Source organism: Actinia tenebrosa, unplaced genomic scaffold (genome assembly GCF_029948245.1).
Source record: "Actinia tenebrosa isolate PJP-AT-01 unplaced genomic scaffold, QUT_ActTen_1.0 PGA_scaffold8__29_contigs__length_14323225, whole genome shotgun sequence".
NCBI lineage: Eukaryota > Metazoa > Cnidaria > Anthozoa > Actiniaria > Actiniidae > Actinia > Actinia tenebrosa.
The window spans coordinates 11,569,266-11,593,441 of NW_028292585.1; the positions used below are offsets into that span (position 1 = coordinate 11,569,266).

At 37.2% G+C, this 24,176-nt stretch overlaps 4 protein-coding genes and 1 long non-coding RNA gene across 7 annotated transcripts in view; 3 read left to right on the forward strand and 2 right to left on the reverse strand.

Annotated features, from left to right (window-relative positions):
* Positions 1-5,074, forward strand: part of LOC116306259 (uncharacterized) — a 38,772-nt gene extending 33,698 nt beyond the window's left edge. The window contains exons 26-31 of one of the 3 annotated variants that reach the window (XM_031716285.2): positions 37-196; positions 932-1,043; positions 2,486-2,604; positions 3,352-3,478; positions 3,846-4,328; positions 4,952-5,074. In XM_031716285.2, coding sequence (XP_031572145.2) covers positions 37-196; positions 932-1,043; positions 2,486-2,604; positions 3,352-3,478; positions 3,846-4,328; positions 4,952-4,971 — 1,021 coding nt within the window. In that variant the 3' untranslated portion in view covers positions 4,972-5,074. Of the gene's footprint in view, positions 1-36; positions 197-931; positions 1,044-2,485; positions 2,605-3,351; positions 3,479-3,845; positions 4,809-4,951 lie in introns of those variants that run through there. The other 2 variants (XM_089040722.1, XM_089040721.1) reach the window with 2 other exon arrangements.
* A 22-nt stretch (positions 5,075-5,096) lies between these two features.
* LOC116306263 (microtubule-associated protein 1 light chain 3 gamma-like) lies at positions 5,097-9,071 on the forward strand. Its single transcript, XM_031716289.2, has 4 exons — positions 5,097-5,305; positions 5,442-5,497; positions 5,633-5,739; positions 7,917-9,071. Exons 1-4 carry the CDS (start codon positions 5,251-5,253, stop codon positions 8,083-8,085), a joined length of 387 nt encoding a protein of 128 aa, XP_031572149.1. The 5' UTR covers positions 5,097-5,250; the 3' UTR covers positions 8,086-9,071.
* A 1,014-nt stretch (positions 9,072-10,085) lies between these two features.
* LOC116306264 (phosphomevalonate kinase-like) lies at positions 10,086-10,946 on the reverse strand. The gene has a single exon (XM_031716291.2). It carries the CDS (start codon positions 10,844-10,846, stop codon positions 10,226-10,228), a length of 621 nt encoding a protein of 206 aa, XP_031572151.2. The 5' UTR covers positions 10,847-10,946; the 3' UTR covers positions 10,086-10,225.
* Positions 10,938-23,670, forward strand: LOC116306260 (dipeptidyl peptidase 3). Its single transcript, XM_031716286.2, has 17 exons — positions 10,938-11,281; positions 13,030-13,119; positions 13,257-13,394; positions 14,194-14,268; positions 14,460-14,553; positions 15,479-15,618; positions 16,603-16,733; positions 16,814-16,872; positions 17,589-17,783; positions 18,921-19,027; positions 19,106-19,198; positions 19,304-19,366; positions 19,932-20,056; positions 20,173-20,293; positions 20,887-21,066; positions 23,019-23,169; positions 23,300-23,670. The coding sequence occupies exons 1-17, from the start codon at positions 10,982-10,984 to the stop codon at positions 23,431-23,433; spliced, it is 2,196 nt and encodes a 731-aa protein (XP_031572146.2). The 5' UTR covers positions 10,938-10,981; the 3' UTR covers positions 23,434-23,670.
* Positions 11,381-15,531, reverse strand: LOC116306266 (uncharacterized). Its single transcript, XR_004198243.2, has 3 exons — positions 15,466-15,531; positions 12,309-12,443; positions 11,381-11,564 (listed from the first exon to the last, which is right to left on the reverse strand). It is a non-coding gene; the product is annotated as an uncharacterized LOC116306266 (long non-coding RNA).
* Positions 23,671-24,176: the final 506 nt, after the last annotated feature.

Genomic DNA, 24,176 nt, shown 5'->3' on the forward strand with positions numbered 1-24,176 from the left:
CCTCTATGTAAGGAATTTGTACTATTCTCTCTGTAGTATATCCACCCCTCCTATAGAGTCTTCGGTAACTACGCCCAAGCCTCCCACAGTGTCAAGTAGTCCATCGTCCATGACAACCAGTACTTTATCCACTCCTGCCACGACATCAACCATGACAACAATAGATGAGGAACTCTCTGAAGGACAACTGTTACAGGTACATCATATTGGCTTTTATTTTTATTATTTTATTTTATTGTTAAATAAACCCATATTGAACAACAATATATACAGAACCAATTATATTGGATGTTTAGAAACACATAAACTAGTATAACTAGAAGGTGTTATTAAAACTGTTAACAAAGAAATTACAGAATAAGATGCAATGAGATACTGTATACGCGATATAAAACATTATTTACAAGAAATCAAAAATCAAATAAGTAAATAAGTTTTTTAAAATTTTTCTTTTTTTACAAAACAAGCTTATCAATGATTAATAGCTTAGCATTTGCCTTTTTGCGAAAAAGGTAAAAAAGAGTCACTGATAGATTCGAACCCATGACCTTCCGGATGCCGGTCGGATGCTGTAACCACTAGCTACAGGAAAGACTTATGATGAGCGGTCATTTACTGGGTTCATTATGACATATGGCCTGCACACTGCTAGGCTCAATACGTCCAGGTTTATTCAGAATCCTCGATAATTAATGATGGAAAATTATTTATAAGCTAGGAAAGAAGTATATCATTGAATGATTGTTGTTTTCACAGCCGTACGTTTGGTACGCCCCAGTATTGTAGTGAGGGGGATAAGGTTCTTGTTTTTGTTGACTGCTGCGCTTATCAAGTGATTGTTGTTTTTACAGCCGTACCTTTGGTACGCCCCAGTATTGTAGTGAGGGGGATAGGGTATTGGTTTGTGTTCAAGTGATTGTTGTTTTCACAGCCATACGTTCACATGGGTCAGTATAGTGAAGGGGAATACACCGCGGCATTCTCTCCTGGACTGGAAAGAAAGTTTCCTGACGAGGGAATGGATGTACTGGGCAAAGATCAAGGTATAAGTTTACTTTTAATTCTAAAGATAATTCGGGAGAAGCACGAAGGCTTATATGCGGGGAAATATTCTGGACGAGAGAATGAACGGAACCATAGAGATCGGCTAAAATAGCAGTAGTTATATTAGCTTATGCGAAAACACCTGCCAACTCACGATAATCATGTCACTGAACTACTTGGCATATGCCATTATGTGCACCAATCAGCAGCTGATAGGCTATTCTGGGACTTCACTGGAACGAATTTATTAGTTGGATTTTAATCTTTTGTTCATTTACATGGTATATTTTTACTTCCAGCTGCCTATAGAGTAAAATATTTACCTTAAGTGAGCGACTCCATTGAATCAAACAAAACATTTCTTTAGACGTTCATAATTTCGTCGTTTTCGTTTTTCTTTGGTTTTTGTATGTTCGCATTGATTGATTAGATTATTTTCAGTTAGTAATCTAGCGACAAGACTTGCTCTTGATTAGTATTTTATCTGACGAAGTCGATGTCAGGTTAAAAAACAGGTTGATGTAGGTCAATAGTAGCAAGTACATCACCATAACAAGTACAAATAGCCGTAAAATAAACGCAAAATGGAAAAAAGAAGACTTGAACATCTCCAAAGAGATTCACCTTTAGGAAATTACTTAACGAATAAGATGCAAGATCAAGGTAAATCCAAGTGTCTCTTTCTTCCTGTCTTTCTTCCTCCCTCATGCAGCTTTATTCGGCTGTATGATATCTTGACCGTATCATTACATGAACAACGATTATCACTTAACACGAGATTATAATTGACTTATTTTATGAATAGTAATTTATTCCAGTCAGTACATCATTTTAGCTTGTTCATTTTTCCATGTGCGTAAAGTTTTATGATGGCCATCGCTGTGTTCTGCAGTATTGCCTATCTGTATCACGATAATGAAAGCCGTTTCTTTTGGTTTAGTTAACCATAATATATCAATATTAAGTAAATGTAAACCCATTCTTTACACAGTCCACTGTACGGAAAGGTTACAGTCAAACAAATATTATTGGATTTTAAATGGCATAAGTTTGTATCCAGTTATTTCGCGGAAGCAGACAGTGATTAACGTTTTATGCCTATCGCATGGGCCACCGAGGGGGGGGGACCGGGTGGGGGCACAAGTCGGGCAGCTACAGCCCCCTCCCCACTATTTCCCTTTTTCCATACTGGTCTATTCACTATATTTTCCGATCTTAGCCCCCCCCTACACAAACACACCACCACCCCTTCACTTTTAAGGGTCTTCCGCGGTTCCTGTATCGTGAAAAATGGAAATATAAAGATCTTACTCCAAGACACGTATAGTGAGCACCTGCTACATCAGTTGTTCGGGCTTTAGTAAAGCACTGAACGGCTTTTATTTCGATTTCTCATTACACTAGAGTTGATAATGCTTCTACTGATCAATTCTTTCAACAGATAGTCGCAACCAGCTCATTCGTGTGGCTCTTCATGGTCTACTTAGACGTAGTCTTGGTAGCAGCTCGAGTACTACGAGTACTGTAAGTACTCTCAAAGACACAGATGATATAAGAGAGGTACGTCGATGCATCCTCCATCAAATGCATGTTGTTTGCCAAGCTCAAAAAAGAGTCGTGGCAGACGAGGGATATTTTTACGTGATCAATTATGAATTTTGTGCACAAAATTTTGATCCCTGGTTCCAAAAATTTCGGTACAATTTAGTAATTAGGAATTAGTTCCTTGAGTGCAATCACACAATCTCTCTCCTGTGATTCATGATTCCAAAAATATCGGTACACTGTAGTAATGACATTTCGATACCAGAAATATTTTTTCGATCCTTGAGTTCAATCATACGATCCTCTCTCCTCTTGATTCATGATTCGGAGTAAGGTGATCTCGATCTGAAGCATATGGTCCCTCAAATCCCACTCAACTCCCTCGTCACGACTTTGTCAAAAGCTCTGTGTTTGTAGCGGCCTCTATATTTTTTTGTACTTTTGTCTCCCCAGCAACAAATTCTGTTCAGCGCCTGTTCGTACACTCTATATATTACTCAATCTTCCTCATATATTTAGTGTTACCTATATGGATCTTATGACCGAGTGCGAGCCGAGGTCGTTAGTTAATGACCGAGGTTTTTCCACTGCCTTATGGCTCATGGTGCGGGCCATGAAACGAGGTTCAATAACTTACGAGTACTTACAGAACAAGCGAGGATAATAAGATGTTTATTATATGGCAAGGCGAACACAAAAATTGGGTTGGTGGTCCGTACCGTAAGAACTACCTTGTCATAATAATTTCATTTATTTGCACAGGATTCTCTTGTTGACTACACTCATAGTGAAGGAGAGATCGTCTTTCCCAGAGATCGAGTCCCAGTGTCCTATGTTCGTCCAAGACAGACCGGTGGTCCCGACTCAACCAGCAGTGAAGGAGAGATAGGTAAGGTGTTATAGTCTCCAAGAATAATGCTGCTTACGATCTTTAGATGTTGATGATGGCGATAGTGACGATCATAAGCCCTTTACAAAATAGTACCAAATCACTCTGGTCCGTTCTAGTTATCGAATTCTGCTTAGAACCTTTTCTTTTTTGTTTTTGTTTTGTTGTTGTCTTTTATTTTGATTTTTGTTCCTTATTTGTTTTTCTTTTTTTCCCGTCGTCTTTTGTTGTTGTTGTTGGTTGTGTTTGCTTTTGTGTTTTTCCTCTCTCTCTTTTTTTTTTTTCCTTTTCCTTTTGGTTTTCGTTAAATAATGGTATCTAATAAGATGTGGACTTATCTAAAGATTATTGTTATCACCATTTGCAGTCTCGGCTCATCGATCGCATGGTACATCTCCAGGTGAATTAAAGACAGCCTTTGAATCAAACATGAGCCTCCATTCACCAGGAGAAATAAGTACTCGTCCCAACGTACAAAGTTCTCATCTTGGCACAGCCGCCAATAGACAGGTAGTCAAGGAAGCAGCGAGTCCAGACAACACAGAAAGTCGATCTTTACACACCTCTGACCTTCACCAAAAAGACAGAAAAATAATAGGAACAAAGCGATTACTGTCACAAGGAGAACACATAACCAGGAGACAAGAAGGCGAAGAGCCTAAAGTAGACAATCAAGGAAATATGCCAACTAGTGCAAAAGTAACTACTGATAAAGAAATCGGTGAGCCATCCTCCCGACCTCCGCCAATATGTGTACCCATTCCACCTATGGACGATAGTTCTTTGAATAGCGAAGAAAGGCCTGGTGGTGAGCAGGAGGACACTTATGGTGACGTATCATCTATATCTGGTGAAGACTTTTGATTATATCATGTTGCTATTAACTCCTGTCAAAAAAAAAACCAGTCAACTATGCGGAATAGTCTAAACCAGTTGTCCGTGTGATAGGCTAAGAGCTTTTATATTTAGAGAGGAAGCTTTCCAAAATAAATATTTAAAAAATTCGTGCGCTTGCTCAGCAAGCTCAGCAATCTCTGTTTTGCTCGGGCGCACACCTGGGATATAGCTATTGTATAGTCAAAAACAATATATAAATACGACCTTGCGTGCCTAATAAACAATTGAAGTTTTTTAGGCTTATCAAATTACTACTTGTTGGTTATCGTGAATAGTGTATTTAATATTTTGCGCACGTAATTTACATTATGCACATAAATGGCCTCTGGTTTCTTGACTGCATATTTCTTGAACGAAAACCTCGTTTGAACCATAAAACATACAGCGATGATGATAGCTGAAAAATTAAATAAATGATAGTAATTTAAAACAATCTTGTGGGAACCCTGTGGTATCGAACATTATTCTGCGCGTGTTTTGCTCTCTGGGAGCCAACATATTGGTAAATGCAAGCTAGACGTCTAGCCAGCACAGTGGGAATGTATATCATATTTAGTAATATTGCAAAATTTGTAGGGAAAAAACACCGAGGTTGACCCAAATGATCTATTTTGCAAGAAATCCCGAATGTGCCGACTACCACTATCATTGAACTTTATTGGTCGATTGTCTCCACTGTTCATTTCACGAAGTTTACTGACCAATCAGAAGTATTGTTTTAGAATCCCGGGGAACACACGAACAAAAGCCGAACATTGCGAAATATACTCGCTGGATTAGCAAACAGGACAAGATAGATAGAGAACGACTTGTGGAAGAGGTGCTTATGTAAATCTTTCTACTTGGAATACAGTTGTGTTTGTTTATAATCCATAATGGGAGACAACACTGCACTCTGCTACAAACCATTCAAACAGCGAAAGAGTTTTGGTAAGTTACTACTAGTCTTGTTTTTCGCTCGATACACATTTCTCGTAAAAGGCAACTCAAACGCAACGTTGATGCTTGTGTTTCGTCCTTTTAAATATCTCCTAAATGTAACTTGTCGTTACAATTTATGTCCTAGTGAGTAGAAGGGATGAAGTTGCCGGAATAAGAGCGAAGTTCCCTTCGAAAGTTCCCGTAAGTACTGTACTCTGTAGTATCTGTCTACGATAAGGCAGTTTACCCGTTTATATCGCATGTAAACAAAGGAAACACTCGTTTTCTGCTAACTCGAGCAAGACACTCATTTCAGGTCTTCTTGTCGTTTATCAGGTTATCGTAGAGCGATATCACAAGGAAAGAGATCTCCCTCTCCTGGACAAAACAAAGTTTTTAGTACCTCAAGAGTTAACCATGAGTCAGTTCGTCACGATTATTCGGTAAGTCGGATTGCTCTTTTATATTACAAAGTAAACTTTAAAATCTCCATGTTTATTCCATGGTTTCCTTCTCTTTTTGGTTTTTCTTCGTTTCTAATGTAACAGCAGGGGAAAAGCGTAACTTTTACTTTCAAAATATGTCTCTCTTAGCCTTGTGAAATATTGTACAGATGCAAGCAAGTTTTTCTTTATAACTAATTTCCATACCCAATGATATTGTACTTGGAATTTGTTTCCGTTTTTAGAATCTGTAATACAACATCAGGCTTATATTTGTTTGTGTACGTGTACAATAATTATGTTGTTATTTTGCTTTAGAGATTTTTTTAAACCTATAATGTCGTTAGTCATCCCTGAGTCAACAGAAGTCTTCTACTGATCTTAGTCTCTTTTTATCACCTTGCGATATCATATTTTCTCGGATAATACAGCTACCGTTTTGTTCAGATCGAAAGCTAGTTTTAAACCTTTGCATGTTTTATTCCTTAGAATCGTTGGTTCATAGGAGTACGTGAAGTTGACATGATTCGTTACTCGACCTCTCAGTCGGTTTAAAGTTCGAACGTGACTACACATGATTTGCTGAGCATTGAAAATAATTTATTATCTCCTTGACGATCCCCCATGTTGAACACTGTTAATCGATAATCAAATCTCTTTTCTTTCGTGATTTTATTATTATGTCAGCTGATTAACAGGAAGTGCATTGTTGTGGTTTTTGACTGCCTCATTTTGGAATGTCAGTTTACTAAAATAGAAACATATTTACAGCTGCTGTAAAAAAAATCAAACAGCTATTTCGAAAAAGGTTGGTAAAGGTTTTGCTGCATGATGCTTACTAAGCTTGAGATGTATTAAATTGCCCTATTTCACTATGATGTCACAGTCAAAACAATCTATTTAAACAAAAAGGATCATGGTCGTCGGAGGGGGTCAAATCAACTAGAATTCACCAAAAATTGTTCTAAAATCCGTATCAATCCACGAAGAGAAGTAGAATAGCCAGCAAATGCTCAGAATATTTTTTAGTACATATTAATTACACGTATTATATCTGAAAACCAGGCCATTTTAGATTAAACAGTTTCGCTAGGAGCAAATTTTGTTGAATTTTCTATTGGATTTGGCGATTCTATCCCCCACTTAAACAAGCAGTGACGTCATAGTGAAATAGGGCAATTCATGTCAGCACAAAACAAAATTATGAAAGAAAAACATACAGACTTTGTTTAGAAATTGAAACTTCATATCATTATCACATTATGCTGATTGTATTCACATCATTCATACTACATTTTGGGATAGGTATACTATGAAACCTTCAACCTTTTTTGAAATAGCTGTACACATGAATGGAAGATTAAGAATTTTAACTGGCAGGGTTATCTTCGGTTTGACAATTTGTGCTTTAGAGTGTAGACACACTAATTTTGACCTCTTGAACAAATTGTAACATATAAAAAAAACTTTAGCCAATCAGGAGAGAATAAGTAAATAAGTATCATATTGACCTCAGCCAATCACAATCACTCATTCTCATGTTTGTTGGTAACATCTAAGTCTTCTCAGATATCTAAGCTCCATTGCTTGCTTCTCATTGTTTCAAGTTTGACTTAAGCTTGATTCCTTTGAATTTCATTTCTTCAAGTGTGTCTGTACAGTAATAATACACCAAATTGTAAAGTGGTGACCAATTTAATGACTATCATTCAAGACTGACTAGCCTTGTGTTCACATTAAAAAGCTTTTGTCTTTCTATGTGAACATGAGGCTAGTCAGACCAGAACAATAGTCATTCAATTTGGTCCCTATAATTTAACAAATTGACATCAGATTTTTATGTGTCTGTCCTCTTATTGACAATAAATTGCGTCATCACATTGTCAAAGTAGTGTGGATCTGCATACTACTTTGACAATGTGATGGTGAAATCTATTGTCAACAAGAGGACAGATACATAAAAGTCTGATTTCTTTTTTTTTTTTAAATAATAAGAACGATAAAAACTTCTCATTTTTAGCGATCAAAACAACCAACGGAAAGAGCTTGCGCTCGTTGACTTCAGCTTCATCTGTCTGTCCTCTTATTGATGATAAAAAATAACCAATCAGTGTGTGAGAAATTTGTAAGTCATTGCAAAAATTTCGATTGAGTGTTTTAATTTATTTCGATTTCAGGAATCGCATGTCATTATCATCTACACAAGCTTTTTATCTCATTGTCAACAACAAAAGTTTAGCAAGTATGTCAATGACTATGCAGGAATTATACAGAGAAGAAAAAGATGAAGATGGCTTTCTTTACATGGTCTATGCTTCCCAGGAAATGTTTGGATCCAGTAGGTAGAGAATTGTACAGGATAATAATTATTTGCTTTAGTAATTACCCCTGTTATTTATAGCTCTCAAAACTATACATCTCAAATGGTTACTAGATCCAAGCCCTATCTAGCTGGCGAAAGCAAGAGTTTGTTATATGTTAACTTGAGCTGAGCTTTCAGATGCATGTCACAAAGGAATATGACCCAACTTCAATTCATGGACAATGAAAATCTTTAGAGGCATTTTAGCTTTGCCTAGCTATAGGTTTGTTATTATTTAAGTGATAATCTCAAGATGTCATAGAACTTAGACTTTTCATATATCAAACATCTATTGCAAGTTTCTATTGATTTTATCCATAGCAACCCCTGCAGTAATGATAAAGGCAAATACTGTCAGATATTATCAAGACGTTATCATAGCAGTGACCTCAACACATACACTTATTTGTAAAATCGTTGTCTAGTTCAAAACATAGAATTTAGAAACTGTGACCGAAAGGTATGCTGGAAAATGACATATATTATCTTCCGATGTATTCACTTGAGATTCACAGATGCTGTCAGTGTAAAAAAGTATCAACATTCCACAAGTTGTATCCATAAATAATATACTGTCCTTGTACCAACAATGATTTTGCAATTGAGTGTATGTTATTCAAATTTCTTTTCTTGCTGATGATGTCTCAGAAATGGAAAGAACCTTGTACTCTGCTGCACTTAAGCGCAAATTTAATCAAAGTAAAATCACATTTCAAGAAGTAAATTTTGACAAATTAGATTTTATTTACTCGGACATTGCTGAGAAATGATTTATATGCTTGTAGCTAGATTAGTGTACACAGGAATTATGCACGTGTCATTATTAATCATAATTACTCCTGTCCCATCTTACTATCAATCCAAGTGACAACTTCCAAGGTGAAATAAAATCTTAAAAGATTTAATGAACTCCCTGGAGAATGACTGCTTTAATATTCACCTAAACAATAAAAAAAGATTATGCAACTGATGCTTCTGTCATGATGAATTACTGTGTTGTTAAAGACCATTGTTAAAGCTGATTGTTGATTGTTGTGTGGGTATATGTACTAGGTGTGGGGACATGTCCTGGTTGCAGGTACATGTCCTGGGTGTAGTTACATGTTGTGGGTGGTGGGTGGATGTCCTGGGTATGGGTACATGTCCTGGGTGTGGGTACATGTTTTGGGTAGTGGGTACATGTAATATGGGTGGATGTCCTTGGTGTGGGTACATGTCCTGGGTGTGGGTACATGTTTTGGGTAGTGGGTACATGTAGTATGGGTGGATGTCCTGGGTATGGGTACATGTCCTGGGTGTAGGTACATGTTTTGGGTAGTGGGTACATGTAGTATGGGTGGATGTCCTGGGTATGGGTGGATGTCCTTGGTGTTGGTACATGTCCTGGGTGTAGGATGTTCCTGGATCTGCCCTTGACAGTCAATGGTGTGTCATACATTATTGGCTAAGAGGTTCCAATTGGGAAAAACTATCCAAGGTCCATTTTTAAGGCAGAGGGAAATAAAACTTGTCAATGCTAATCACCACTGCAAGTACAGCATATATCAATCAATCACATTTCCTTCTAAGTTTCTTGATAACCTTCAGAACTGTCAATGATTGAATTAAATACCAGATAATTTAATTTTCTTGCAGACAAAATATCTGGTCATGGGTAGGTTTTTCACCTGGTTACTGTGACCTTTAAATTTTATTGATACCCTGAAACAGCTGGGTTTTGGACAAGCTGACTAACAATATTCTAATTGGAATTTAGTGTGTTGGGTTTGTGAAGGGAGAAAAACTGGAGAACTCTGAGAAAAACCCTCAAATCAAGGGAGAGACCTACATTAATACCCACTGGCAGAGCCCCCAACACCAACCCCCAGTTTTTTCTGGCAAGGTAAAACAAGAATAACAATATCTAGACATTTTGATTATTTGTTCAATAAATTTTTCGTACCCCCCCCCCCCCCCCCCCCCCTCCCATTGAAGATCATGACATGACAACATGAAGATCCCTACTGTTCAGGACTTACCCCTGAAGAATACATGTGAAATGGGATTCCTCAACCCAGCACAGCGCAAAGAAACACATAAAAACAAACCCCTGATAAATGGAATAACTCTAATTATATAATAAGATTAAGAGTTCATTATGCTCTTAATTTGTTCATGTAATAACATTAATGTCGTCATTAGTTGATTGTCATCATCATCATCATCATTCTTTATTACAACTTCATATACTTCATTATCAAGTCCACATTCTGATTCAGCATCATCAACTCCAGCAGTGAACACCCATCCTCGGGACTTCCGCACTTGTTCTGATGCTTGTACTCTTACATGAAGGACATTAGGATAATGTGATCTAAAATACTGCACATCGCTTACTCTTCTAGCATCTGATACTAGCCAAACTAGTTTGGTAATGAGTTGTTGTGAACTCTCTGTAGATATGGTATTTTCATGATATGCCATCTTAGCAGCAAGATTACAAAAGTAAGATGGATCCTGGTTGCGTTTTTCTTCTCCCCACTGAATCATGTCTTTTCTGAATTTTTCCTTGTATGATGAAGAATCCAGAAGTTTATTGAAATCTAATGCATGAATGCGAGCATATTCTTGTTTTAAAGGCCCAGAAAGTCGTAGTACTTCACAAAATTCCACTCCAATTAGATTTGCGAGTTTTCCTACTACGAAATCTTTACCAGATTTTCGTTTTCCACTGAAAATACAAACAACCTTCGGCTCGGCCGCCATTTTGATTGAAGCAAAGGCGGACACTCCATGTCATCTTTTTTATTACGTCTCATATAGGAAAGATCGCTAAACTAAGTATTACACGAAGTAGCTATCTGAGGCCCACGAGGTCTGGGGACGAGGCAGTTGGACAAGATGGCGACCGTCAGTAAAGAAAACCTTGATCTTTCTCAATATACGATTTCAACCAATACTACTATCAATTTCCTGGATTGCCAAAATGCTTTTGAAGGATTAACAGACGAAGAGAAGCTCTACGCACATTATTTGCTGAAAGCCTCTTGGGAAGGCAGTTTGATTTGTCTTTTTCAAACCTCTCCGGAAGCACCAAGAATTTTCCAACTTTTCCAAAAAGTGTTCAGTTTTGAAGAAGTTAGCGAGATAAAAGAGAGGGCACTAAAAGCTGAAAATGGATTGACTGTAGAAGAATTTGAGGTTAGGAACAGATGCACATAAGCTATGTGCTTTTTTTTTATTATAAAAAAATATAATTTTTTTAAAGATCTAGCTAGTGATAAATTAGTATTACGGCTATGGAAATACTATGTCACCAAATATGCTAAATCCCATTTGATTTTGATATGGTAAAAATTGTCTTTTACATCACTTGTTAACGATCAAATGCTCCTTGTTTTACGAGGGTAGCACTTTAAATAGCCAATGGCCAACAAACCTGGTGCCCTTATTTCTTTATACACCCCTTGCGTGTGATGTCGATCTGGGGGAAAAAACAGCAAATAAAATTTACAGTGAGAAATATGTTTTCAAATCTCAAAAGAAGGAAACTGAATAGACCCCTTGCTAAAATGGTGGCCCCGAATTCGGTTGAGTTAAAATTAAACTGAGAGAAAAACCAATACCAGCACACTAATTCCCTATTGGGGTTCAAAACAATAGACCCCTTGCAAACATGGCAGCCGAAAATTGAAATGCGTTAAATTAAAAAATCAATACAGCACTGGAAAGTGCACCTTTATTTTAGTAATCTTACAAATATTCATTTTGTCAGGTGTAGTATCAGCCGAGAAAACTCAAGTTGAAAATTGACAAATTTACGGACATTTGTATGTCTGGGGATGTATGCTATACCCATGACATACAAACCTCTGTAAATAATTTGTCAATTTTCAACTTAAGTTTTCTCGGCCAATATGACAACTGACATAATGAACCTTCATAGGCTTACTAAACGGAAAGGTGCACTTTCCAGTGCTGTATTGATTTCTTAATTTAATGCATTTCAATTTTCCACTGCCATTCTGGCAAGGGGTCTATTGTTTTGAACCCCAATAGGGAATTAGTGCAAGTGCAAAACTGGGGAAAACCCCTGTAGCACAGGAGAGAACCAACTACAAATTCATGTATGACACTGGATCCTGGAATCAAACCCAGTCACATTGGTGAGAGGCTAGAGCTGTTGATACAGTTTTCTCTTTTTCCTCCCACACAGTATTGTACTCACCTTTATTACAATTGTTTCCATTGCTACACACTGATCTTTAAGAAATATTAGTTATACAGGTGATCAGCAGAGAACACAAAGGTAGATGGAAACCATGGTCTGCTGTTTAACCTGTGGTACCTTTTGTCTTGATCACTATGTAGCAATATAAAGCAGTGGTAAATTACCTTATTCTTACTGATATTTTATGTGGACTAAATTTTCGCGAAAAGTTGGAAGCCAACTTTCATGAGTATTAATTTTCATGATTTCAAGGAAATTTGAGTAAAAGTGCACTAAATTTATTAAATTGAATTATTATATGACCGCGAATCTTAGAGCCTGGACACTAGCAAATCGAGCAATCTGATTGGATAGATCGCATCCTGGACTGGTCTAGATTCTCCTGGTATTAACCGGTCCTGATTGCATATTAATCTTACGGCGAAAACATTTTGTCCTTTTCAATGAAAAGTGGTCATATAATAAAACTCTTATCAACCTGAGCCTAGTTGGTCTGTAAAAAGGGATAATCTTGACCGAGGTCGGGTACAGACCTCAGCTGCACTCGGTCTGTACATTCCGACCTTGGTCAAGATTATCCCGTACAGACCTCCCTGCTCGGTTAATAAGATCTAATTATTAAATTTTGTATTAAATATTGTTGTTTAATCGCGAAAATATTATTAAGAATAAGGCAATGTTTGTTAATGAACAACTTTCTGTAACATTCACTTCACAGTGCTTTCTGATGTATGTAGCTTCATTTTATGGCAATATTGGGAACTATAAGTCATTTGGAGATACAAAGTTTATACCTGCATTATCAAAGGTAATAACTGCAGTAGCTTTATTTTATAATTCTTGTTTGATAATGCATCATTAAAGTAATTTCATTTTTTCTTCCACTGCATATTGAAAAAATATTAATAAATCCTATTAAATATTATTAATTGTGTTTTGAAACAGGAAAAATTTCAAGCTATAATTTATGCTAGCAAAGCATATCAAGATGATCCCAAGGCAGTTGAAAATCTGTGGCAAGACTGTAAGGATCCCATGTATTCTCTGGGTGTTAAGTTGAGACAGCTTGGATTTGGTGACCAGGTATCTATTTGAATTATCTGTTATCTAAAAAAAAATAATGATCTTATGCTTCATTCAGGTCTATGGGTAAGAAAAATTGTTTTGAAACTAGCTTAATTAATTCAGTGACCTCTGATTATACACCTCTTTACTTTGGGCATTACGTTTTTCCCATTTCAGACCACGTCATTCTCTTGAGATTGAGATTCTTTGTTTGATTAGTATCCATATTCATTTGTATTCTCATTTAGTGATGTATACAGTATGAGTGACCGTGTTGTATCAGATATACAAACTCGAGGCGTATCAGAGCGTTTGTATATCAGATACAACTATGAACACTGAATACTGTAGATTGCTTGTCAAACGTCTAGGTTAGTTCCTTTGTGTTTCACTAAAATTTTCAAAATTAAAGTGAATCTGGCCAAGGAAATCCAACTTAAAGTTTATGCAAATGAACACAATTTTGTTTTAGATTTACAAGCACTCTTCATGGTCGTGATTTCTGTTGGGTTTTCCTCATGAATTATTAATGAGTTTGACAAAACCTTTAAACAAAGAATGTAATTCTCTAGGGAATGACAGGTGGTCTAAAATGGGCATTACATCTCAGTGGCCAAACTTTATCGTTCAGTTACTCTCCCAGCAAGGAGACCACAGCTTTAAGCCCAGCCAGAGTTTCTTAAGGGGAGTGGTAGTCATAGATACAATTAGATTGTGTTTTTCAGTGGATTGGAGTATCTCAACTTGGTTTTTCTTTCCACATCAGTAATAATACTAATGATAATATAATGACAATATTAATTATTAAACATTAAAGGCTCTCTCAACATATTACTCAAGCAACTGTGACAAGTCTGATGCAGAGTTTGTTCAAGGTTTCTTAAAAGAAAAGGTAAGAATTAATTTTATTCTTGATTACTTTTTGAATAGTATTTTCTATACAACTGAAGAACTTTAATGGATACAACTAAAAAACAGCTATCAAATTATTATTGTTGTTGTTGTTGATATTATTATTATTGTAGACTGGATATGATTCTATTTACATTGTATTAGTACCAACAGTTTCCTTTTTCTACTCAGGGTATCGATGCTTATAATACTCGTCTTTTTAAAGAAGTTGATGCTGATCAACGCATAACTTATAATCTTCGTATTGCATCAGTCTGCACAACAGGTACAGTGGAGCCCCGCTCTATGGCCACCCGCTTAATATGGCCATCCATCTATTAAGGACAGTTTTGTAGGTCAAGACCAAATACCATACATTTTCTATTAAATTAATCCACTTAATACGGACAACAGTTAAGATGACCAATGGACACTTTCCCATGATCCAATTGACAGGCTACCTTACAAAGTCCACCTCAAATTAAGGATACTAGTCTGGTTGTATATGCTATATCTTTTCAATTGTCACTATCAGGTGCTGCTGCTTTAGTAATGAAAGCTTTCTATAGCCTAAAAACACAACAGCATAAATACTAAAGCCTGGTGCACAAAAGTACATTTTATTAAATATATTTGCATACCAGTACCTTTGTGCACAGGGTTTTTGCTGTCAAACAAGCTTTTATATGCTCATTATTTGGTAAAACTATCCAACTTCACATCAAAATGTGCATGCCAGTTACGAACAGAAGCCAATGTAAAGTATGTAAATAAATTATTGCCAGTCATATTTTTGCACGTAGACCTTTGTTTTTTTAAGTTAGTAGTCAAAGTGTATACTGTACTTTATTTATTGTACTGAATCAATAAAACATGTGTTAATGGAATATATTTTGAGAACCTGCTTAATACAGACACCCTGCACTAATATGGCCACTTTGGCCTGCTCCTTTGGTGGCCTTTTTAACCGAGCTCAACAGCTTTAACTAACCACTCTTTTCACTGGGAAATAGGGCAACACACTGCCGTCAATCAGAGAATATAGAGGTACCGACCAATTTATTTGTTTGACAGAAGCATATTGCCCAATTTCCCTGTCACAACTGTTGTCTTGTTCAGCGCATAGCAATGAAAAGAGTGGTAAATCTCCTGATCCAGGTCTTGACAACACATTTTTGTTGTAACCATAAATACTTACTTGTTATCTCCAGCTGAACCATTGAATGGTGTAGAAGACAAGATGTCTTCCTTGATAGCTTCACATGAATACAAAAGATGCACCATCAAGATTACAAGAGGAGATTATTCTGGACTCTTAAAAAGAGTGGTGGAAAATCTAGAAAAAGCTGTGGTAAGTAAAAACACTTGAATAGATCTGTGGAATATTGTTGGAACCAAGAGTAGCTTACACTAATTCCTTAATGGATAGTTACATACCCTGTTCCTTATTAAAACCATTCCAATAGACAATTTTCTCAAGGTTATGTGTGCATCCAACTTGACAGGCCAAAAAACTGAAAAACGCAAATTCAGTAAAATTAAGCTAACAGTTTTATATTTAAAGAGGAGAATGATTGATTTTATGGATTCTTATCAAAACATTTTTCATAGCAATGCATGATAATACTCAAGTTCTGGTGTCGTGGTCCGTCAATTTCCTTAAATTTGGATGCGCACACAATCTTGAGAAAACGGTCTATTGTTTTATTACTTTGTATCAAGATGATTCCCCCAGTATATCATTTTTTCCAACAGCCTACCAGACCAAGCGGCCAACAAATCCAACCTGCTCAACAGGCCCAACAGACCCAGTTAATGTGTGAGGCCAGTTGATGTGTTCCATGTAGTCTGTTATTGTATTGGGCTCATTGGTCTGTATGGCTCATTAGTCTGTTGGGATGTTGGACCCAATGGTCAGTTGGGCCTGTTGTCTGTAGATATGAGAAAGCTGCAACCAAACAAATGCAGAGAGAAATAGGGCAAACATTTACAGCATGTTACCATTTCACTTTTATATACACAAAACCTAAATAACTGTGACTAAAGGCTGTTCATCAGTAGTGTGAGTAGATGAAGTTAGAGTTAAAAATGCTTGAAAATTGAAGTGCCAATGGGAGAAAAAGTGGCTGGGGTAGAACCAACTTGTGCACATGCATGCACACGTGTGTAGCTTTTAAACTGCCTGCAAAATTGCCTGCTGCAGTAATTGCTGTTGGTGACTTTGTTGGGTTCAACATCAAACATCAGTGGGGAACAAAGATCCCTAAATTGTGCCTCATGGCTGAATATTGATTGTTAATTGGTAATGTGATTATATTCATGTTTATTGTCACAGACATATGCCTCAAACGAAAGAGAAAAGTCGATGCTCAAAAGCTACATCATTAGTTTTAATACTGGTAGTATAGAGGATCACAAGCAAGGCTCGCGCTTCTGGATCAGGGATAAAGGACCCATTGTTGAAACGTATGTAATGATTTCCAAGTTAGATTATTGATATTTTGTTCAGTCTTGCTAAGTGGTTCGTTTCTTTCATTTATTGTTAGGTACATTGGTTTTATTGAGACGTATAGAGATCCATTTGGAGTCAGAGCAGAATATGAAGGTACTTGTAACATGTCCATAGTTTTGCTCACTACAGTAGTTTTTTTTCATGACTGAAAAGCTCAGTGCCATATGTGTACCCTGTGACCACTGTAATATTCTAGATTTTTGATTGGCTAATTTTTTCTTGCACAATGTGAATGGTCTGGCAGTGCTGTTACCTTGGTGATGACTGTGTCCATGCCATGTTGCAGCTCAAACTGGATGGAGAATTAATTCTTGCACAATGTGATTGATCTGGCAGTTACCTTGCCAATGTCAGTCCACATTAGGGGGCTCTTCACAGGAATATACCTTGCCATGTCAGTCCACATTAGGGGGCTCTTCACAGGAATATACCTTGCCATGTCAGTCCACATTAGGGGGCTCTTCACAGGCATATACCTTGCCAATGTCAGTCCACATTAGGGGGCTCTTCACAGGCAGTTACCTTGCCATGTCAGTCCACATTAGGGGGCTCTTCACAGGCACATACCTTAGCAATGTCAGTCCACATTAGGGGGCTCTTCACAGGAATATACCTTGCCATGTCAGTCCACATTAGGGGGCTCTTCACAGGCAGTTACCTTGCCAATGTCAGTCCACATTAGGGGGCTCTTCACAGGCAGTTACCTTGCCAATGTCAGTCCACATTAGGGGGCTTTTCACAGGCACAAAAATTAAGAACTGCTGTATTCAAGTAAAATAATGCTTTTGATTGTTGCTTTTTCGTTTTAGGTTTTGTTTCCATCGTAAATAAAGCAATGAGTGAAAAGTTTGGTCAGCTGGTAGCAGGTGCAGAAAAGCTGCTACCCTGCTTGCCATGGCCTTCAAGCTATGAAAAAGACACATTCCTGCGACCAGACTTCACGTCTTTAGATGTGCTAGGGTTTGGTAGTAGTGGTATTCCAGCTGGTATCAATATACCTAATTGTAAGTGCTCTGACTGATAATAATATTTATAAACCTCTTTACTGCAATTTTTCATAAACATGCAAACTCTGTGTCTGCAAGCTGCACGCTGAAATTTGGTTTTTCGCGGCTGCCAGTCAAAAATATACAAGGTACCGACTGATTAGGTTTGACTGGCGGCCGCAAAAAAACAAATTTCAGCATGCAGCTTGCAGACACAGAGTTTGCATGTTTATGAAAATTGCAGTGTCGTTTTCTTGAGAATGAGTTTCTTTGTTTGAGTTGTATCCATACAGTCAATTCAAAAAATGTTGTTTTCGACCAACTCAAACCTACACAACTGGACCGAAAGGAACTCTGGGTAGTAAAAATTGAAGCAAAGTTGACTCCATAATTTTACTAGTTGTGCCTGGTTTACAGCACGAACCTTCATAGGCGAGCGGGAAGTGTTGAAGGAGACGTTTTTATAATGCTTTCATATTTTCGGAATTTTGAGCCAAATCATAACTACTTTGTTTTTCTTTCCCTAAACCCGAAGACATGCATTTGATGGATTGTTGCTCACCATTATTATCTTATTACTAGCAGGAGCAATTAATTCAGAACGAATATTTATTTATTCCTTTGGGTCCAGTCACGTAGGCTTGAGCCAGTCAACAACAACTTTTTTTGAATTGACTGTATTCATTTGTCTTCTCATGCCCAACTGTTAAACAGAGAATTGATACTCTAGGGAATGACATGTGGTCTGAAATGGGAAAACATTATGCTTAAGCTAAAGAGGTCTATTGAGGGTTTGCAGTCAACTCGCCCACGGACCAACTTGCCCACGTATAAAATAATGCGTTTGCCAACTCGCCCATGCAATTAAACTCGCTTACATTTAGAATCACTTTAAGAAATATCTAACCATATATTAAGACTAAATAAAAAGTAGTTCGTAATTTAGTGACCTTACTTGACACTTAAGCTCAAGACTTCAAAATGCGAACTTTTTATATGCGATTATTTTATATGTGGGCGAGTTGGCGTGTGCGAGTTGGTCCATGGGCAAGTTGACCCCATTTGAGCTGTGAAGCAAAAAAATCTTTATCAATCAATGAGAGATCAGTTACAAAATCTATGTCACTAATGATACCTTTTGTATTGTTTACAAAGATGATGATATTCGCCAAGAAGAAGGGTTTAAGAACGTATCCCTTGGTAATGTTCTCTCTGCTCATTCTGCTGATCAGAAGATTACATTTCTTGATGAACAAGACGCAGTAAGTACAAAGGATTTGTATTTTTCCTTGCTGGTGTGAATATAATGAGAACAAACCTATCACTACTATCACTGATAGGAAATCTATGCCAAGCTCAAGGCTCCTTCATTTGAAGTTCAAGTTGGTCTTCATGAGCTGCTTGGTCATGGAAGTGGTAAACTTTTCATGCAGGTAACAACATCTCATTTCTACTGTTTTGCTTCAAATTATTCTTATTTTCTTATCCTCCTTGCCCACCAAAAATGCCAGTAGTAATATCCTATTATTTTTTACTAGAAATCTGATGGAACGTTTAACTTTGACATTGAATCAGTCAAACACACAGAAACTGGAGAAAAGGTAACACATTTATTATTATTGATCCAATATAATAAACATGGATAAATGGCATGTGCTATTAGGACTCTAGGTTGAATCGTTCAAATGGATTGATCTTGGAATTTCTGTGTGTATTATCATCCCCCAGGGGCATAGCCAGGGGGGTGTATAATTTAAAAAAACCCGCCTTTTATTTGCACCCCCCGAAACTCTGAACCAAAAGAAACCAGCCTTACGTCTTAGGTTAACTTTGTACATAAAAATATATAAATCGGCATTACATTTTACATTTTTTTACGAAAAAAATTGAAATTATGCTATAAAATCTAAAAGGCTGCCATTTTATTGCCACAGAGGGGGGAGCTGTCCCCCTTGGCCCCCCGTGCTATGCCCTTGTCCCCAAAACAAATGTTGATGTTGGATGAACATAGTGGGGAGGAAGGGGGTAGCTGTAGGGATGCCCAAGGTACCCAATGTGTATGCTAGTCACAGTTTTGAGGCATGCTGGGTAAGAATGGGGTACCAAGGGACAGGATGGATCCCAAATGATCTTTTTCAAGTTCTTAATAGTTCTATTTATACATAGATCCAAAGCTGGTACACAGAAGGAGAAAACTGGTACACTAAGTTTGCTGACATTTCTTCTTCGTATGAGGAATGCCGTGCAGAATGTGTAGGAATTTATTTATGCTTGAATCAACAAGTCTTGAGGTACAAAATGGTCCTTTTCTATCATTTTTAGTATCCTGTATATTTTTCTGTATTTCATTTTTGGTATCCTATATTGATGTTCATCTTCACTAAAGGTGTTGTGTATCTTTGTCTAGCATCTTTGGCCATGAGGGAGAAATGGCTAACGACATTATCTACATCAATTGGCTGAACATGGTTCGTGCAGGACTTTTAGGGCTTGAATTTTACACTCCAGAGAACAATAAATGGCGTCAGGTACAAACTTGCCTCTATTAGCCATTACTTAGTTGAGTTTAAAAAACTGGGTCGATTGAGCATTTAAGTGCATTGTAACTGTTTTAGCGGACGAAATAGGAATAGAGGACACTTTGAAAATGTGTCCTACACAGTCCCACAATGCACTGCGATGTCAACTCGACCCAGTTTTTTCTCAGACTCGGAATGGCAAATATTTGCTTTGTTTAATCTTTTTCTAATGAACTCTGATTATATGAGATGAAATTATTCAGCTTGTAACAGTGAACTGTGGAATCGTGAAAATATCCGAGTTCCTGGTTTGTTTTTTTCTCCTTTCTTTTCTTTCCTTCTTTCTTTCTTTCTTTTGATTTATTTGGTATTTTACATTTATCAAACTAGTATAGGAAATCGCATGATCTCGAGTACCAAAGCCTAAAGGCTCGTCCAATTTCGGAAACTTTCAAAACATCACGAGTATCTATAAATTCCGAATTGTACGAGAAGATTGTGCAATTTTTTGAACCCATGGTCTTCCCTATTCTAGTTAAAAGCTCTACCATTGAAATTATTCTCTACCATGACATAATGTGATTGTGTTTTCATTTTTTTAGGCTCACATGCAAGCACGTTACGTTATTTTACGGGTACTCCTAGAAGCAGGACAACAATTGGTTAAGTTGGAGAAAATCAATGGTTCTGATGGCCAACCAGACCTGATTCTAACTCTTGACCGCAGCAAGATTGAATGTGTAGGGAAGCTTGCTATAGGAGACTTTTTAAGGAAACTGCAGGTATATGTCGACATTTAAACATATATATTTATCCAGAAGAGTCATTACTGTATTAAAAGAACTTTCAAATTCCGTTATCAAACATTGAAGCAACCACTTAAATGATCTAACATTGAAGCAACCTTTGGGGTGATCTAAATAAGGACACGGCTAATTAAGTCACAGATCAAACCCTGAAACAACCTCTGGGCTAATCTAATTCAGGGCACGGCTAACTTATTCGGGTCGGTCCCTGAAAACAACCTCTGGGCTAATCTAAGTCAGGGCACGGCTAACTTATTGGTCGATACCTGGAACAACCACTGGGCTGGTTTAAGGTGGCTGGACCTCCTCACGCTTGACCGCTACCTTCCACGTTTGGAACGCTGGTGCATAAACGTGTTTTATCCAATTGCAAATCTTTTTTGCACATAAGTCACATAAAGATTGAATTAATGTTTGATGCAGTTTTTAATGAGATCGGACATCATAACATGTGACTATGAGGAAATATTTGTTTTCGTTTAGAGAACAATTTTAGCGTTCAACACTAAAATGCTTCGTACCACATAACCATATACTAGATGCCTCCATTTGTAGGGATTTTTGCAAAAAATCTATCTAGCTAATTATGAGATATTTGAGATTCTTTAAATATAGTGCATTATTTACTTCAAAACTAAACAATGGATTTGATACGGCCAAGATTAATATTTCAGAGCTATATATTCCCAAAAGTCATTGCTCATTTAGTTTTACTCTGTATCTAGTTTTAAAAGGAACATTTTGAAGGTAATCGACTTATGCGATTTCGTATGAACGTATTATGCATAAGACGGGGTAAACACTTGATGCGCACTTTTCATCGCAGTTTTCTAGTCAATCTTACTAGATCTTCCATTATTCTAAAATTCGTTGAAAAATTTCTCTCAAAACTACGTCAGGATACAAATTAGAACTTAAACTAATATTACATAAAATTGCGAGACTATTGAACTAATTTAAAGCGATCTAAAGCCAACGAGAAATACAGAAAACATTGATCGTTTCCCAACGATTTGATGCTCTGGGAATTCTATTGTTTGCTAATGATCATAACAACAAATTCTTTCGCACCATGCACGGTCTCATCTCGCTTGGCTGCTTTCCGATTTACTCCCGAAGTACGGTAATAAACAGTTGTTTTTTGTATTCAAACGTGGGGCGTTTGAATATCGCATGTGCATGGATGGGAAAACAATCCTTGTGTTGTTACTATAGCCCAGTAGTTATCTTGCGTGATTATTTTAAAAATAATAATGTTTTTCTATCAAATTTTGAGAAGTATATATACAAAACGAGTTAATAATTTAAATATTTTCAATAGAAAAATCATGTACGCACATGTTATATAAAAACATGACTCAATTGATGACTTTTTAAATGGTGTCACTTATCTCCAGCATATTTTATCTCCAAAGTACAGCGTGACAAACGTCCCACGTTTGAATTAAAAATAATGATTAGCTAGATAGATTTTTTCAAAAATCTCTACAAATGGAGGCATCTAGTATATGATTATGTGGTACGAAGCATTTTAGTGTTGAACGCTAAAATTGTTCTCTAAACGAAAACAAATATTTCCTCATAGTCACGTGTTATGACGTCCGATCTCATTAAAAACTGCATCAAACATTAATTCAATCTTTATGTGACTTATGTGCAAAAAAGATTTGCAATTGGATAAAACACGTTTATGCACCAGCGTTCCAAACGTGGAAGGTAGCGGTCAAGCGTGAGGGGGTCCAGCCACCTTAAGTCAGGGCACGGCTAACTTACAGATCAAACCCTGAAACAACCTCTGGGCTGATTTAAGTCAGGGCATGGCTAACTTACAGATCAAACCCTGAAACAACCTCTGGGCTGATTTAAGTCAGGACACGGCTAATTTACTATGGCAAACAGGATTACTTTATACCATATGTGCCTTTCAGGTCTACAAATCTACAGCAGATTACGAAGGAGGCAAGGCACTCTATGACCATTACTCCAAAGTCGAGGAGGAATTCCTTGAATACCGTAAAATAGTGCTTGCAAGAAAGACACCACGCCGCATGTTTGTCCAGGCCAATACTCGTTGTCAAGGTAACGACAAGAAGCGTTTCGTTCGTTCGTTCGTTCGTTCGTTCGTTCGTTCGTTCGTTCGTTCGTTTGTTTGTTTGTTTTATGTTTGTTTGTTTGTTTTTTGATACGATTTTGCTGTCATTGATTACAGACAACAAGGTTTCCATGTCAACGTTCTCTTCCAATGCTGAGGGTATGATCAAGTCGTTTATCAGTCGCTTCCCTCGTGATGACCACGTGCTGGAAGGGCTGTGGAGAGCCGATTTACCCCACCACAAGTATTGACAACACACAAGGCTTGTATACCTAATGGGTGCCATTAACATTGATGGGATATCGTTATTTAAGATAATTAGTTTAATTAGTCTAATTGACTCCAGGCAAATGCAAATCGTTTTGTATCAACACTGAAGCACTAATCACGTTATTATAGACAAGCTAGGAATATTGGACGAACTCAGTTTTATCAACACGAAAATGTGCAGTTCAATCACGCGGGTCTAATAAAAGCACAATTTAGTATTTACGAATAACATATAAATATTGACTGTCAGCGCTTCATAGGGTGGGGCAATGAAAGGCGTTTCTTGAATGCGTTCTAAGGTCTTCTAATCATGTCTAATGTGGCCCATTTGTGTTCATTTGTTGAAATCTGAATGGTATAAGGAAGAGATGTGGTCACGCTAGCTCGGCTACATTAGACATATATATTCTACTTTAGTGAGGGAAACACCCTCTGTTCTTTTTTATTTGAGTAGTACACAAGTTTTTCTCGCAAGTAGCCAACTCCTTGACGTTGGCTGTAATTCAGCACAACCTCAAACAATACGAATTGTTATCTTAAATATTAATATATAAACTACAAGTTGTGCTCGCAAGTAGCCAACTCCTTGACGTGGATAATTCAGCACGACCTCCAACAATACGAATTGTTATCTCAAATACCACAATAACTTTTTGAATTAACTTAGTTTATCTTGACGAAAGACTGTTGTGTTTGTGATCCGCTTTGAGCCTTAGCCCCCTCA